Source organism: Pimephales promelas, chromosome 7 (assembly GCF_988280905.1).
Source record: "Pimephales promelas chromosome 7, fPimPro1.hap1.1, whole genome shotgun sequence".
NCBI classification, from domain to species: domain Eukaryota; kingdom Metazoa; phylum Chordata; class Actinopteri; order Cypriniformes; family Leuciscidae; genus Pimephales; species Pimephales promelas.
Window position 1 is genome coordinate 32,793,747 of NC_142775.1, and position 12,489 is coordinate 32,806,235.

Sequence of the window (12,489 nt, forward strand, 5' to 3'; positions counted from 1 at the left end):
TGAGATATCTCTACAGCGAATTTCAGCACTACCCCATTTGTCCTCACTGGTGACAACTGCTCATTTTTCTTGCCTGTTTAGATACAAATGTGCTGAACAAAGTGAGAGAAACATCTTGCAAGACAATTGTTTTTTGTCTTTTGCGTCTGAGCTTCAGCTTTACTGTGGATTTTGGCTGTATTCATTTATATTTTGACTTTTGTGGCTACATTATCCATAGCCTCAAAAGTCATGCCTTTATCTGTTCGACTGATGACGTTTAATGTCCTCGACAACCTCTGTAGTCCCATTTTATATCGTAGAATAAAATGTGACAATATATTTTTCACCACAGACCTTATTTTAAGGATTTATCCAAAAACCCATACAGGAAGTTCTCATTTCTTTAAATCATCAAAAAGTGAGGAGGCTAGGAACCGTTATGGTTCGTGATAGTGGAAATAGCATGAAGACAAAGGAAGATATCATAATAGTCTTTAAAAACCGACATGTACCTGTTACATGTGTGTCCTGTGTTTCCCCCATTCTTTGTGTATTTGGTTCAGTCCTGTTTCCATTTTCCCGCTCCTCATTACCGTTTAGTCCATTCACCTGTGTTTAGTTAATTTGCCCAAGCTGTGCCTTGTTTCCCCAATCTGTTCTTTATGTATTTAAACCCTGTGTTCTCCCTCACTCCTGTTTGGTTATCATTTGTGTATGGTGTGTTCATGTTGAGGATTAAGAGTTTCTGTCATTAAAGGAGCTATATGCAAGAAATTTATTTCAATTAATCACAAATTTCCCCTGATATGTCACTAGACATTAAGGAATCATGTTCATTTCAATTACTTATGTCACTGACAACAGTAGTCCGGCCAGGATATTGTCATTTAAAAAGTGAAGTCGCAAACTTGACTGATGTTGATATTGACTCTGTGCACGAGAAAAATGCTAACTTCCGCCTTGAGGGCGGATGTTGGGTACTTCGGTTCCGGTTGCCGTTTACATCCTACATCAGTGGACCGGCTATCTAAAGCTTAGCTATCTAAATATATTTGTCTAAAACTATGTTCGTTTGTTCATTGTCAAGTCAACCAACACAGTTTTCACTCATATTTGGGTGGAGCCAGGCGCTGCTGCATTGTGAAAAGTAAACGATATTTCACATTTTGTCACCGCACCCAAGCAGTCGCTTTACAGAGTGGAGCGTTGCGTATCCATGACAACTAGAAGGAAGTTTTTAGCCTACTAATTATTTATTATATTATACCCTTTAACCAGGAGAAGCCCCTGGGTTTAGAACCTATTTTGCAAGGGAGACCTGTTTAGAAATATGTGTGAACAGCCTAATATGTGTTAAACAGCCTAACTTGATAACGAACGAACCAACGTCGGATACCTTTACTCCCTGTATGACATGTATAGTGGTTGTCAACACTGATCTATATGACATTCTATATAGATAGTGGTTGTCAACAACATAGCCTCTGAAAATCATAAACAAAACAATGGCCAACACAAACTGTCCTGGAAAATGCACTTTCTAACGCATGATTTCGCATTTTATAATGTATAGAGAGATATAACAGTTACCAAATCGCATAGCTTGAGCACGTAGCATGGCAACATTAATGTCCGAGTGATTCCACCTGTACCGTGTATGTACACGCCGTCAAATGTCCGAGCGAAACAAAACAAAATGTAGATCTACATCTGGGGAGCGATATTTATTTTTTCCTAGGATGGTAGGAGTGACAGGTAGGTTGGGGTTGAGGTAGGTCATATGCTATATATATATATACACTGTATATATATATATATATATATATACAATAATAACGTTAAGTCAACGGTATTCATAAACACGCTGAAAAGAGATTATGCGTGTTGATAGCATGCCAAAAATACGTGATACGTGTCATACATACGCAATTTAATGAGATCAGTCTGAGCATGGATGTTGTTGTGACTTAACGTTCCCTTCAAAATGATGCAAATACTGAGAAATGTAATATTTAAACCCCTTCTCTCTTGCTCTGGGGAGCTGGAGGAAAATCATTAGCCAGTCGATGAACATAATCGACTGTAATATTCGGCAAATGTTCAAGACATCTGGAGAAACATACATCCTCTACGTCGTCCATCAGGCTACCGGAAACTAGACACCCCATATCGGTTTCGCAGCCGGAACTAGCATATGCTAACGTGCACATAGTCCATTGTCAAGTTGTGTTTTGTTCTGATGCGTCACCCTCCACCGATCTACCAATCATGGAGTCAGTAGTGTTGTGGCATTCGGGTTGCCAGCTCTTCTCTAGTTACCACAGCTGCAGATACAAGTCAAGTCAAGTATATTTATATAGCGCTTTTCACAAAACAGATTTTTTTCACAAAACAGAAAGCTGCTTCACAGTATCAATCAAGACAACTTAACAGTGTTTGTTTGTTCATGAAAAAAAGACAATCAAGTTTGGTAGAGCTGATCAGTGGTATGATGGGTCATTTAATTTGAATATCCCCAACTGAGCAAGCCAAAAGGCAACTAACGTGTCGGAATCAAATAAAAAAATTCTAACGTTGCGAAACCCCAAAAAACTCGATATGAATCCAAAATTGTTTGCTACAAAGTCCAAAATAAATAATGAACAGAAAAAAACTCACTGTATAGGACTCGTCACTTGCAATTGGAAGCTTCTTGTAGCAGCCTGTATTCCTGCTGGAACCTGCAGCATATCTGGCAACCTCGAGTCATGGGGAAAGGTGGGGATACACCCAAATTTGAAAGTGATTGCAGTACCAGTTTTGGCCACAATCTTGCATACAGCTCCTTTAAAGCACATCTTTTTATTTTATTAATATGCAATTATATCCAAAATCAGCTTTTAATTTTTTTTTTAAGATTTAAAGTACACTACACATTCATAACAATTAAAAGCTAATTAATGTACATCAAGCAATTTGCAAACAATGTTTATAATACATAATTTATTTGAATTTGTTAATTGAATAGAAAAGTCTTGATTAACCATGCTAGTAACATCACTTAAGCACAGTGAGGTAATGCGTTATGTCATCAGTAATTGATACTCAAAAGTCCAAAACATGGCTCCTACGTAATTAAACCTTTCTGGAAGGAATTTATTGGTCACCACCATTAGCAATCTCAATTGTTCTCTAAATGTAATATGTACTGGTTTCTCCACCGACTCGCATTCCCTTCTCAATGACCACTTATCCCCAACAGCACTAAAAAGATTAAAGAGAGCCATCAGAGCTGTGCTTCACCGAATCTTAACCAACGCTCCAGCAGGAATTACATTTCTGTAATACATACTGAGGGATTCTCCAGCTTTTTCATCTCACTAATGGGATTAGGATAATGCAAAGGTGTGCATGTTTCCGAGGAACAGTGTGGGAGGGAAAGACGGGTTTTAGAAACCACAATCAAAAGAACCGCTCTCCAGTGTAAACATCTGTCTTTCCTCACACGCTTTTGTAGTTGCTTATTTTTTAGTACACATGCTTCCTCTTGGATGTATTGTCAATGTCTTTGCTCCACGAGTTGCCTGTGCTTGTGTGCGAGCACTTCGTGTTCCCTTCTGTCAGTTGGAGTAGGTCTAGTCGCACATCGAGTGATCTTAAGAGCTCCTCTCCTATACAACCATTTATGCTCCTCTGACTCCGTTCAGGACAAGCAGATGGAGAATTGTCTCTCTTTGTCTGGATGCAGTGTCACATTCAGCATTTCATTCAGTGAATATGCCACTTAGGAGCTGGGGCTGCAGAAACGAGTGCAGATTCTGAATTACTTGTGCTTGGCTTGAGGCCATAGCATTGCTTTATGGATGCTAATTTCTGGTTGTAAAATTGTTGTAAAAACCTGCCTTCATTTTATATCCTCTTTTTTGAGTGTCAGATGACTAACTGCATCTGGATTGGTCTTTTTAAACTGATCAGTGTGGTGTTGATAGTCACAGGCTTTTATCCCTTTCAAAGTTTTTTTTCTCCATGAACGGACCTGGTTTTATTGGTGCTTTGCTAATGGTATTATTAGGAACAATTTGCACTGCTATGATTGATATGGTGACCTATTTTCCATCAAAGGAAAGTGCTGGTGTTAGTGCTAGTCTTTTCACAGCTCTGTTTCTACTCATGTAGATCTGAGCGCTGTGATATATGCGCCTAATGTAAGTCCGCCAGCGAAACAGGAAGGGAAACCAGGACACTGCGAGAAGTCAGACAAGAGAAGACGAGCAGAGGCTTAACTTAAAGATGATGTGTGTAATTTTTTTTTGATGTTAATATTTTCCTCTGCTATCCAGGCTTAATATGCAGACACAACTGTATGTAAGCCTTTTTTGTAGGTTGATTCACCCAAAAGCACAAACACTGTGGCTGTGGTGCTTTGTTTATGCATTCTAATCAGTCCAACACAGCAGCGCCGACTCAACCAATTATGTCTGTTTGGAGGCGGGACTATCTGTTCTTACTGACCAATAGCAACCAGTTCTGGAAACGTATTTGAAAACAGTCATTATTTTTCCCTTCTATTCAGGGGTGCGTTTCCCGTTCAACGACGTAGTTCGCTGCTTCACTACCATACGATGCATCGTTGGAGAAATCAACTAGCTAGTCACAACTGTTTCCCGAAACCCATTGTCGCAAAGTATCGTTCATCCACGTTGTCATGCAAATGTCATGCAATATAGAAACGATGCTTCTAACCACAGGTCGAGAGCTGTCGTTCAAACCACACAACTTTGCGATGCTGTTTGCGAATGTTCGTTGGAACGATGGTTTCGGGAAACACCAACTCGTTGAACTATGCTGATAACGACCATTGGCTAACGATGCTTTCGGGAAACGCACCCCTGATCAGTGTTGAAATTTGAAAGAGAATCTAAAAATGATGTACAATGAAAACTGAAATAGCACTTCCACATATAAACAGACATTCATTTTGAATATGCATAAGACGCAATGCTATGCCTGTTTCCAGTGCAGAATTTAAAAAATAATAAAGCTTACCTAATATATCACAATTCTGACCTCACAAGTTTATATCTCACAATTTCGAGTTAACAACAATCACATGCATTTCAGCCCCAAAAAAAACTATTGTAGGCTACATCAAGAGAAAGTAGGCACACTACGACTGCAAACAACTGTAATAAACACAGAATTGTGATTGTGGGAAGCTAACTCGTAACATTTAATAATAAAGTCAGATTTGTGAAGAATAAAGTTGCAATTGTCTGTTTACACGAAGGGAAAACGCAGATATTTCCCTGTGGATTGGCCTCTCGTTTACACGAAAACCCCATTTTTATCACAGAAAATGATTTTATTTCTAAAAACTCCGGCCAAAGTGGAGATCTCTGAAAAGGCGGTTATGTGTTGTCGTGTGAACTGGGAGACACGGCGTTTTAGGTTCTCTCTTGTCGATTCTGAGGATTCTGATTGGCTTGCATGGTGTCATCCTTCTCCATACACTGCTGCCAATAGATTTGGCATAGTTATTAAGGCGCTCGACGGCGTATTTATGCGGGTGTGTGAACAATGTTATTTTTGAAAATGGAAAGGGGGACAATATTCGTTTCGCTAAATACCCGGGTTTGTGTAAACGTGGCCATAGAGTGAATTCCTTCTCCATTGGGGTTTATGCCTGGAAAGTCTACAAGTGTCATTTAGCTTGCACATTAGATTGTGCCATAAATCTAATGTTGTGTGCAAGTTGAGCGTATGATGTGTTTGCACCAAAACATTAGGTACACCATGGGTGGGTTATTATGAAGCATTGATATAGTCACAATCTTTCACAAGTTCTGCGTAGGTGAGATTATTTGCTGACGTACAGCATGCTGTACTGATTTTTTTAAACCGGTGTGTTCATAGAATGCATTTGGTCTTACCATGAGAAGCATGTGGGACGTGTATCATCTGTTCCATGGCCTCAGGCGAATAAATAGATCACCCGTATGCGGGATGGCTGAAAGCACATACTCATGATGTTCTGAGAGGTGGAATGTTCGGCATTTTCCATCAGATGGATGTACAGAAGAACACAACAATGGATAAGACTTTTAAAAATGTATTAGAACTATAGCACAACAGAGGTCGCCCACTTTTTAAGCTATCTTGGTTCTGGAAGTATTTACTCCATTTATTTCCATAACTAATTAGATTTACATAAAAGCATGGATTGCTTTTGCTTTTGATAAAAAGGATTTAGAAATTAAGCAAAAGGATGTAGAAAGATTTAGAAAAGACCTTGAGCCTTTCATTTACCAAAGAACACATAACCAAATCCAGCTAATCAGTTCAATCTTGACATAAAGTTGAGAGAAAAACAACTGTAAAAAATATTGATGGTTTAACTTAAAAAATAAGTAACCTGGTTGCCTTAAAATTTTAAGTTCATTGAACTGGAAAAAGTGAGTTCATATAATGAAGGAGAATGATGTAATATTCAGAAACTCAAAATTATATGTTATCTGAACTAAATAAATTATTTAAGTTGATTTGACAAAAGAAAAAATGTTGTGATTACTACACTGTAAAAAAAAATATTGTTGGTTTAACTTAAAGTAAGTAACCAGGGTTGCCTTAAAATTTCAAGTTGATTGAACTGGAAAAAGTGAGTTAATACAATGAAGGAGATTAATTTAATCATCAGAAACTCAAAATAAGTTATCTCAAATAAATAAATTATTATAAAGTTGATTTGACAAAAGAAAATATGTTGTGATAACAAATCTTGAAAATATTTTTTTACAGTGTATTTGGATCAACTATTTTGAAGTGAAATATTCTGGAAAGCTATATGTAATAACACCAATTCACATAAAAGTGATTTATTAATTTTACTTCCTAATTAGCATTTGGAAACCATCAGGACTCTTGCACATGCACAACACATTTAACTTTTTTTTTTTTTTACATTTCAATCATAATAGACTAGACAATTATAGACAATTTTGAAATTGCCCACTTGTTTGGGAGCGGATGCCACCTAAATGATTTAGAAATGTCAAGTGAGCCCATGAATTATAAAAAGCAACATGGATTGTGGTGTAAATATTTCATGGTATGTGAAAGTGAGCCGGATGCTCCATGGGGTTTGTTGATAATGACCAGTGTGAGAGAAGCACTGACTGATAGGAGAAGAGATGTGGCAGTTCTGGTGTGTTTCAGCCATTCTTTACCACACACTATCTTCTGGACCTTATGAGGAAGGGGATGATGCTACTGTATATTGAGCCATGTTTGTGATGCTACATTGCCTTCACATAGGACACATTACGAGATAAGGGTGGTATCATTTTTCCTTGTATGTATGTTTTGGATTTTTCACCCCAGTCAAAAAAAACATTTATGTCTAAACTTAAGATTTATGTATTTGAATTGCATATACAATTTCCATAAAATACACCCGTATTTTAAAATTACATTTTAAAGTTTTAACATAAACAAATTAATAAACTGAATGTGATTTATAAATCAGACATACATAAATGAAAATATTTATTTAATAGTACACAGAAAAACACCCATGATAAATTAACACTGCCTAGTGTTCATGTGTGTCCACACTACTGAGTTAAAGTACCATTAAAGCAGTGTTGAAGAGATAATTAAGTGATGATTGATAATGAATGATGAACACCTACTGTTAACAAGTCGCGTAACTTAAGAAAAGAGAAAGAAAACAGAAAAAATAGAAACTTTCAGCCACAGCCTTAAATGAAATCAACTGAAGATAAAAGAAGACATCAAATCTCTGAAGGATTAAACGACTCCACAACAGCATTACAAGCTTCACTTATTACTAACCAGTTAGAACTTATTTTTGAAATTTCTGTTAAATGAAAATAATGGTTTCATTTGGAATCACCATGATGGAGATCAGTATTTGCTTTAGTTGGGCTTGTGAGCCTTGACTTTTGAACATTTTGCTGCAGTTATATTGTGTTTAAAGCACATTGTAGATGGCAAAAAAGCTTGTTTTATGTTTTTATTGTCACCTTTGTTGAGATTCATACACTGATTCATGATGTCTGTGAGTGTCTTAGTAATGCTATAGATGAAAACCTTTTGTGCATGTGGAAGAAATTTTATCTTTTAGGTGCGTGTGACCATCATATGACAGTTAAAGAGCATACACAAACCTTATTCTAATATGAAATTGTATTGGAATGGTAAAGAGTGTTGGACTTGGTAAGTGACAGAAGGGCCTCCACTCAAGGATACAATATGATGAACAAGTCTAGGAATGTTCCAGATATGGTTGAAATACCATCATTGGCTTAGAAAGAGACCATTATTGGAGTGAAAACTATAAAGGATGAAGGATGCCCTCCCTTCACTGTCACACTCTGCTGCCACTTTGTGTGACTGTTCGACTGCTGACCTATTCTTGCAAGAAAATAAACCTCATCAAAGACAATTGGAAATGCTTGTAACTTATTCAGAGCTATAATTTTGTTTGCCCCCGTCATGCACTAAATGTTTTTAAAATTCTGCATCATATTCGATTATGACAATGCTGGATCTGCTAGATAATCACATTGACAAATTAATGAATAATACTAAAATTAACAACATATGACCTATGTAACAAGAATACTAGACTCTGAATGAGATCAATGGTTTAAGCCAATACATGATGATCATATCATCATCAATACATAGCCTACATCACCTGATCACATTTTCTGTTGGCTTTTTGTTGCACAAATGGACAAACAGTTATAAAGTAATAAACAGTAATAAACAAACAGTTACGACAGCCAGAAAAAAAACTTTAAAGATGTGAAAAGCAAGGTCTAGAGACATTTCTTTTTTATTGAACTACTTTTAACTTGAGTTCTGCATTTTGAGAATGTCATGTCATGAGGCACAGCAAAAGTTGTAAGACACAAGGTCAAGTCATCCACATCCATCTAGCACATGTTTACACTGAAGAATGCATGATGCAAAATTGCATTATTTGTGAGCTTTAAAAAAGTGGCTTCTGAATAATACACGTGCACACGTCAAGCAATATTGGTCTCATGTATTTATGTTTGCATTGAGGTAAAATCTGAATGTTTCATTATATTGTGTTGTGTGGCATATTTCAGAGGGAAACAGGATATTTTAAAATGACAAAATTTAGGGCAGGATTTCATGCATCAGAAATTGATTGAATCTCCCTTTTCTTATGATTGGATCATATAAAGTGGTGTTACCAGAATAGGAAAGTAATTTCACAGACAGAGCAAGTTAAAATTTGATGAAATATTATGAAGATGTGCATGTAGTGTCACACACAATATCATGCACCCATAAATCATGCACAATAAGACTAGGAAAATGCATTACGGTCTAACCTGTAAAGCCCTGTAAAGAGATATGAAATAAAGAATTATTATTATTTTTTAATGGAAGTTTTTTTTTAATGTTTAGACAAAATAATTATTATATTATTATGCAATATAATGTAGTTGCTGATCATTTTTTGGGCAAAAATCTGAAATTCTGATGGCTTGTATATTGCAGACTTGCATACGATGCATGAAAATATCAGTTGTCACACTATATTTAGCAGTAATATGATATTTAAATGCTTAGTTTTATGATCAAAGCTCTGTATTTTTTTATAATATATATATATATATATATATATATATATGCATTTTTTTATACAAAACATAATGCAATGCAGATCAATGATGACTGAGATGAGATGAATAAACGTTCCTCAAAAGCCCATGTATCATATTTAATATGTACGTTTTAGCATGATCTTTCAAACTAACAATGTATGGATATTCCTGTAAAGTTGTTTCTGTCCAATCAGTGTTCATCTTTAAATATGAATAATAATTCAAAAGTCCCTCAATCAGATGACAGAAGGCATGTAGAAAGTAGATTATGTACTGAACTGTTTTTTTAACAACGTTTTGATCATGTTTATAATTTAGATGCAGATTATAAGAAATTTGCATATCAAATGTGCTACTGTAGGATTTAGAGTTAAGTGTGTTGAGTGCTATTGAGGAGCACCTGCCACGTTTCTCGTGCTCCATATTTTTCAACCGGAGATGCCAGCCATTGTTCCAAAAGAGTTAAAACCCACACACTTTTTCACCAGATATCCATTTCCTGCAAATAAAACGCAAACACAGTAACATTGTGCCTAATTAAAGTTGTGATATGATTGTTTCTCAATTAAAGGGAATTGCATTGCGCTCCTAAGTTGATATCCGCGTGTCAGATTTGAATAATGTGCTGTGGTTTAGAGTGGCAGTGAGGAACACGTTCGGCATACTGATGATACTTCACTCTCACAACCCCGCCGGGGGATAGAGCACTGTGCTTTCGCCACATATGGGATCCATTATTCCAACCTGTATTAAACAGCTTAATGGCCTCATCTCCCAGACTTTGATTTCCTGGATGATATAATGCGTGAGGATAGAGAGTGCTGGAGGAGGGAGGGGGTCGCATCTCTCTCTCACACACACTCTTTGACCCATCAGCTGATGACATGTGTCATTTTGATGGAAGACTGATGGGTCAGCTGTAAGTCATTCCAAGCGGATGCACTGACAGAATGTCTCAAAGTGGCATTAAGGAGCTACATGTCCTTGAAGGCTTTTCCTCCTGTTACTGCAGCTGTAGAAACTATTGGACCCGTTGGTATGAGTTTGCACGTTAGGATTCGATAATGAGAGTTACTGTGGGATTTCTCCTCTAGTGATTAACATGGCTATTTACAGCTTCGCTCTATCTGAAGAGACATTTGTAAAGCTGTGTGTTTGGCTGGAGCGTTGGGAACCGAGCGGCCGCATTGAATTGTCCTAATAAAAGTGCGGCTGTGCTCTCAATGCTGGAATCGATGCTGTATGATTCTGTATGTAAAGTACGATGTAGACTCAGAGTAGCAGTAGACTGTCTGCTTAATATCTGCTAACTCTTTATTGTTATGGTCCTTCAACATACATTCTACTTGCAACTACATGTCAACTTATTCTAACCCTAACCCTACCAGTTCTAATACTCTACTAACACTGTAATAGTTAGTTAACGTGTAGGTGCAACATTACTTATAGTCCATAAAAATAAAGTGAAACCCCAACTGTTTATAAGACTAGTTTATACTTTTTACATACTTGTTCAAATCCTTGATTCTGATTGCTCAATAGGTGTGCTTTATTCATGACAAAACACGGCTATGACCGCTTCACCCTAAACCTAACCCAAAATTTTAATTTAAACTTGTCCAAGGTAGGCTAATCAGAATTTATTAGTCATATGCTATTTGACATGCAAGATCAAATAATTAAACGGTGACAAACCTCAGTAATTTAAGTTAATAAAAGGTAAATCAGCAATGTGTTCACATATGTGGCTTTATTTGAACGTTTCAGCGTGACATGACAATGAGTTGTTATAAATATATTTATGAAAATTATATGATCATTAAGTTATGACAACATATGTTTTTACATTGCTTTAACTCATCAAAAATAAGTTAAGCAATTTTGGTTAAACCTTGTTTAAGGTTACATTGTTACAGTATGATTATATATTTAAGTACTGAGTAGCCACATTTACTAACTATGGGGTTAGGGTAGAACTAGGATTTGAACTAGGTTGAGTGTTAATTGCATGCAATTATGCATAATTTACTGTTACTACCATGGTAAACATGTAAAATATGTAATAAGGACACTGTAAAATAAAATGTTAGCAATTGTTGTTTTTTTTAAGTTAGGCAAGATTCAACAAATTTTTATGTAATTGAAGTTGAAATGACTTAAACATCCAAGTTGATTGTACTTAATAATTTAAGGCAGCATTTTTTTTACAGTGTATAGTGACATCATTACACATTTGAAGAAATGAATCAGATTTAACAAGCGACCGAGAGGCAAATTAATGACTAGCTCTATTTAACTTTTTAAAAAAAGCAATTGAAGAGGAGTTGATTCTCTTTGATGGAATCAATTCTCGACTTCCAACGCCTCATATTTTGGAAACCATTCCCAACAACACTGAGTGGCGTCTCAGCGCTCACGTGGTTGTGTCTTTGTGTGTGCTGCAGGTTCCTCTGAATGCTGTTATGAGTTCCTGAGTGCTCCGTTCTCCCTGGCCAGCTGTCTTGGAAGAGCAAGGGCTCAGGTGGCAGCAGTGGCACCCAGAGAAACAAACACTGAAGACCGGCCATGGCGAGCGGTAACTCACCTCCTCTAATTATGTCCAGTACTTGCCCTGTTTAACAGACCAGTCAAACCACACATGCTTCCAAAACCCAGTGAGCTGCCCACGTGGACAGCATTTTAAGCAGGCTAATGATGTGAAAACTGTTCCAAATGTGGGCAGGATAATTCTGTTGTCTTCTGAGATGTCTCGTTATAACGAATCCTAGAGCAGACTCGCATCTGTCCATTGTGGAAAATGCAATCCCACATGATCTCAGTGAAATAAGTCGGTAAGATTTTTGTTTTTGAAAGACTTTAATTC

At 36.7% G+C, this 12,489-nt stretch overlaps 1 protein-coding gene across 3 annotated transcripts in view; it reads left to right on the forward strand.

Annotated features, from left to right (window-relative positions):
• The window catches only part of enox1 (ecto-NOX disulfide-thiol exchanger 1), a 98,079-nt gene that overhangs the window by 45,030 nt on the left and 40,560 nt on the right, over window positions 1-12,489 (forward strand). Inside the window, exon 2 of one of the 3 annotated variants that reach the window (XM_039683399.2) lies at window positions 12,071-12,201. The exons of 1 other annotated variant lie outside the window; for it this stretch is intronic. In XM_039683399.2, coding sequence (XP_039539333.1) covers window positions 12,192-12,201 — 10 coding nt within the window. In that variant the 5' untranslated portion in view covers window positions 12,071-12,191. Of the gene's footprint in view, window positions 1-12,070; window positions 12,202-12,489 lie in introns of those variants that run through there. One more of the 3 variants, XM_089133353.1, reaches the window with a different exon arrangement.